The 4985-nt window shown below is 35.2% G+C and overlaps 1 protein-coding gene across 1 annotated transcript; it reads right to left on the bottom strand.

The window, feature by feature from the left end:
• Positions 1–2579: 2579 nt before the first annotated feature.
• On the bottom strand, positions 2580–3548 carry LOC139484161 (uncharacterized). The gene has a single exon (XM_071267892.1). The coding sequence runs from the start codon at positions 3546–3548 to the stop codon at positions 2580–2582; it is 969 nt and encodes a 322-aa protein (XP_071123993.1).
• Positions 3549–4985: the final 1437 nt, after the last annotated feature.

Raw genomic sequence — 4985 nt, 5'->3', positions numbered from 1 at the left:
CAAAAGTGAGTTCTAAAAAAAAACAACATTTCAACTAAAATCCTTATAAAAAGAAATATTGCTGAATTATCATATGACCGATTTTTATGAAATAAATACCATACGTGTCTATGTTCAACTTGTCAAAAAAATGTTCAGCTATAATCTAGTTTTCATGTGTCCCTCTGGGAGCAAAATTTCTTTTAAAGGTTGCTATGTATCCTATTTCATCTCATTATAGATCAGAAAATAAAAACGATCCTTACTTAATTGCCTTATACATGATAAATTTTGAAACATTTCTTCAGCTTATTGTATTTATTTGATAAAAGTCGATTGAGTAGGTTCTCCGATCTTGATAACAAAATGTAAAATTAGTAAATGGCGTCACATTTGTCAATTATACATGTTACGTCTTGCGACGCGGCAATACCGTGCGTAACGTCTGTAAACGAATGTGAAACGGACCTCTACCGGACGTATAACGGATTAAACGGATGATGAACCCATCTTAAACGGATACATGCCAATTGAAAATTTCGCGTCTGAAACGCCAATTAGCCTTTCTTAAGATTCATGAATTCTTATTATTCATAATCGATCTTAAAGTAAGGGCACGTCTTCACAATCAAGCAGCTTTTATTCAGTCCAGACACTGCCCTTTGGCGGCACTTGCTTGTGGTTTAACGGATAAAATTGATGTTGAACGAATGTGAAACGGACTTCTACCGGACGTATAACGGATTAAATGGATGATGAACGGATCTGAAACTGATAAATGCCAATTGATGATTTCGTGTCAGGATTGTCAATTATGGGTACGTCAGATTTCTTGAGGTTCATGAATTGTAATTATTCATAATCGATCTTAGAGTAAGGGCACGTCGTCACTATCAAACAGCTCTAATTCAGGCAAGATACTGCTCTTTGGCGGAATTTTGAAGAACAAACCAAAACCAGTTACACAGAAACATTTTGATTATTTACAAGATTTACATGTATTATTATTGTCGCCTTTAATTTTTTCGGATTACTGTAGAAGGGGATAATTTTTCTTAATTGGCTTAAATTTAGAGGAGGATACAAAAGATTTTAAGTTTTCATGGGTAAGAAATGAGGAGCCGCAAAGCACTCATCGCCTTTGACCGGTAAAAAAATGAGAAGTCTCTTGCGTAATTGTCTCTTTTTATTTTGTTATTCATTGGAACGCTTTATATCAAAGAAGAAAAGGGGAGGGTAAACACACAATTGATCATGCCAAGAAATTGCCTCCGTTGAAATTCTGCAAACATCCCATAGAGCAAATTACATGGATGATTAATATTGACCATTTGGTATATAGCTGTGTTCTAAATGACACGTACATGAAGGTCCTAAATTAATTTGTTGAATGAAATCAAATCTTTAAATACTAATGGGTGCCGTAGGAGGTCGACCGGAATTTTTAGCTCGGATTTCTTGGCATGTAACAGATAGAAAACTCAGGATTAGAATTCATAGAACAAAAAAGGGTCAGTGGCAAATATTTCATGTATATTTTGAACACAGAGAGAATAACCCTGGCACCCTTTGCCATAAAACTTTTTTTTCTTATTTGTGCCTTCGGACTTAGGCTATTTCTTTCTTTGCGGGCGTATACTCTAAGCAAACAACATGCATGTGTATAACGGCACTTTAGATTTTCGTATTAAATAAAGAAAGTCGCCGGTCCACTGCATGAACATTAATTTTAATTAGATTGGAAAGCTTAATTCGAGGGTTGAAAATAGAGAGCACAAAAAAAGGGGGGGGGGGTAGTCCACCTGGAATATTTTTAAAACAGTTAAATCGATTTCAAGCAGAGATTCCAGTGCTTCTTTGGAAATGAAAAACTTGTTATTACTCTTAGTCAAAATATTGCTGCTGAAATGAACACAAGCTATTCTTAATTCCATTATTTTTCTCCTGTCGTTCATACCTAAATATGCAAAATCTTGTAGCGACAACTTACAAATTAAGTCAGGAGTTATTTTGTCCTTGTGAAAAATGCCAACTTGGGAACGTAAACCACACCGATTTAAAACTACTTCCATTTCTTCCATTTTAATTCAATCACGTAAAGGTGTTCATGAATAAAACGTCCGTCAAAAATATCCGCGTTGGTTTATTCCGACAACTTCCGTTATTGACTTCCCGACTTTTACTACATCATCATAATGATAAAACCTCTGAACATAAAGTTGAACGAACCAAATTTAATACCAATGCTTTTACTGAACATAATGAATAATCTACTGAATATAAAGAAAGCGGGACTACTGAAGGTATTACATAATGCACTGCAAATAATATTGAATCTACTGGACATAATGTCGAAAGTACTGAACATAATGAAAAATGTACTTAATATAACGTTAGAAGTACCGAACATAATTTCAATACCACTGCATATAATAATGAAACTACTGAACATAATAACCAAAGCACCGAATATAATGTAAAAACTACTAAACATAATGTAATAACTACTGAACATAATGTAATAACTACTGAACATAATAGGTTATCTACTGAACATAATATACATACTACTGAACATCATGCATAAAGTACCGAACATATTAAACAATCAACATCAGAAGACAGTCATGGCGTTCCATAAATAATGCTTCTTCTGATTCTTCGTCATCCTCTGTATCCTGATTTGTGTCAGACTTAACAACTTGCAATTCATCAACTGTACTTAAGTCTATTGATAACTTGTTACCTTTAAGCTCATCAGGTTTCCTATATTCTACATTGTACCAATTCTTTTTACTTGATGATGCTTTACCAGCTCTACTCAGAACAACTCCTTCTCGTGGAGTATCATCACCTGGCATTTTAAAGTTCACTTTCTGGTCCTTTTTTAAAAGTAATGCTTTATGGCGTTTAGAACCAACACTTCTACTGTATGCTACAGAATTTGCTTGCTCATTGCTCTGTTCACTCACTGGAGTATCTTCATGATTATCATTATCAAGCTCCGAGTCACCTCCTGATCGACTTTCCTCATAAGATTCATGCCCTTGATTCACAGGATTATCGCTGTCTAGTTCAGAGTCACCTGCCTGACTTCCTAATTCAGATTCATGTCCTTCTACTTCATTGTCACTTTCACCTTGTTCATTGTCTGACTGATTGTTGGCATGCGAGTATTCCTCTTCATCACTATCATAATAAAGGACTTCATGCTCAGCCTTATTCTTGTTCAAGTTTTGAGTTTTTAGACCTTCTTTCAATGTTACCCTCTTTTCCTGTTGTTTGATTTTCTTATCTTTTTGTTCCTCAATATCTCTTAAAATCCTACATTCATGCACTCTTACATAAGTTCCTCCATATCTTATAAACACAACAACATTGTCCTGTCCAATAACTGTACCAGGTCCTTTCCATTGATTGTCTCTAAGAAAGTATACTTTATCTCCATTTCTGAATTTCTCACCTGAGGGACGAACCTGCTTTCGAAGAACACGTCTAATTTTCTTTGAGGATTCTGATGCTACAAATGCTTTCCTTGCCTCGTGAAGACCAACTAAGTGTTTTCCCATTGTTTTACTCATTGTTTCTCGCTTTCTCTGATTTAGTTTACTGTTTCAGTTAGAGTTGCATTATGTCGTTCTACAATTCCATTTGATCAGGGACTGTATCCTGCTGTTGTCTTAACTGACATGTTTAGATTTCAGCCATATCACGAAAAATTTGAGAATTGAATTCCCCACCATTGTCAGTGTTTACTCCAACTTCAGGAGCACCATATACACTAACCCATATCTGCATGAATTTGTCAACAACTAACTGTGAGTCTTTTCTCCTGATAATAGCTGCTGCACTCAAACGGCTAAACAAGTCAATTATTTGCAAATAGTAGAAATTGTGATCAATCTCATGTAAATCCATAGCAACAATTTGGTTAAAATCATTTGCATGTGAAAATCCCACTATTGGCTTTGGTTTCGGACGTTGGTACTTGAAACAGACAAAGCACTTTGAGCAAACATCATTCACTATTGCCTTTGTATCTGAGTCAACTGAGCCTGCACTTTTCAATAGAGATAACAACTTTTCAGATGAGGCATGACCAAATTGTTTATGCAGTTTTGATATAATATCCTTCTTTCTTTTCTTAGAGAATACAGAATCTACCTTCAGGATTTCCTTCTCACTCACTACAGAATCGGTCTGCCCAGTTCTTCTGTCTTTGATGTTTATGCAATAATGACCATTTGAGGTGAAATGAACATCAACTGGTTTTCCAAACATTGTCACTTTATCATTATGGAGATCAAGAACTGTTTGTGCTCTTTTCAAAGAATCTTTGCTCAATAATAGAGGTATTTCACAGTCAACTACTTCTGTTTCTATGTAACATTTTAAAGACCCAATTGTGGCAGGTAACTTCACAGACTGATAAGAATGTACTGTTTTACCATCACCAAATTTGAAAGGTGTATTACTTTCCTTGCATTTTATTTCTTCATTAGCAGAGTCGAAAGCGTCTAAAAACTGATGTAACCATTTTGTCCCGCAAACTGTTTTGGTACATGCTGTATCTACAACTGCAGCATTAAATGCCTCGACTACAAATATTTCTTGAGGTGTAATGTTTTGTTGAGAAGTTGTAATTAGAGTTATGTTTACAGTTTCAGGTGTGTCTGTTTGTTCCTCTGTAAGTTTAACATCATAAGTTTTATGTGGACAATCCCTGAACCAGTGATATTTTGAATCACAACATCTACAACGAGATATGCTTCCATTTATTGTTGGATTAAGTCGGGATTGAGTATTTCTTTGATCAAATGATCTATTCATGCGGTTGCGAGCACCAAATCTCCTTGAACTACGCCCTCTATCAAAACGATGTTCTCCTACAAATGCAGATTCTTCTTTAACAGTAACTATATCATTATCACTCTGTGATTTTGATGCAAATCTCCTATTAAGGGCTGCCTTCATGGTTTCAAACTTTAAATCAGAACATGCAGTTA

Source organism: Mytilus edulis, chromosome 8, assembly GCF_963676685.1.
Source record: "Mytilus edulis chromosome 8, xbMytEdul2.2, whole genome shotgun sequence".
Lineage (NCBI taxonomy): Eukaryota > Metazoa > Mollusca > Bivalvia > Mytilida > Mytilidae > Mytilus > Mytilus edulis.
This window is presented reverse-complemented; position numbering and strand designations above follow the sequence as displayed.

Bases quoted from the DNA above. Each gene is read 5' to 3' on its own strand.
- LOC139484161 (XM_071267892.1), bottom strand. From the start codon at position 3,548: ATGGGAAAACACTTAGTTGGTCTTCACGAGGCAAGGAAAGCATTTGTA.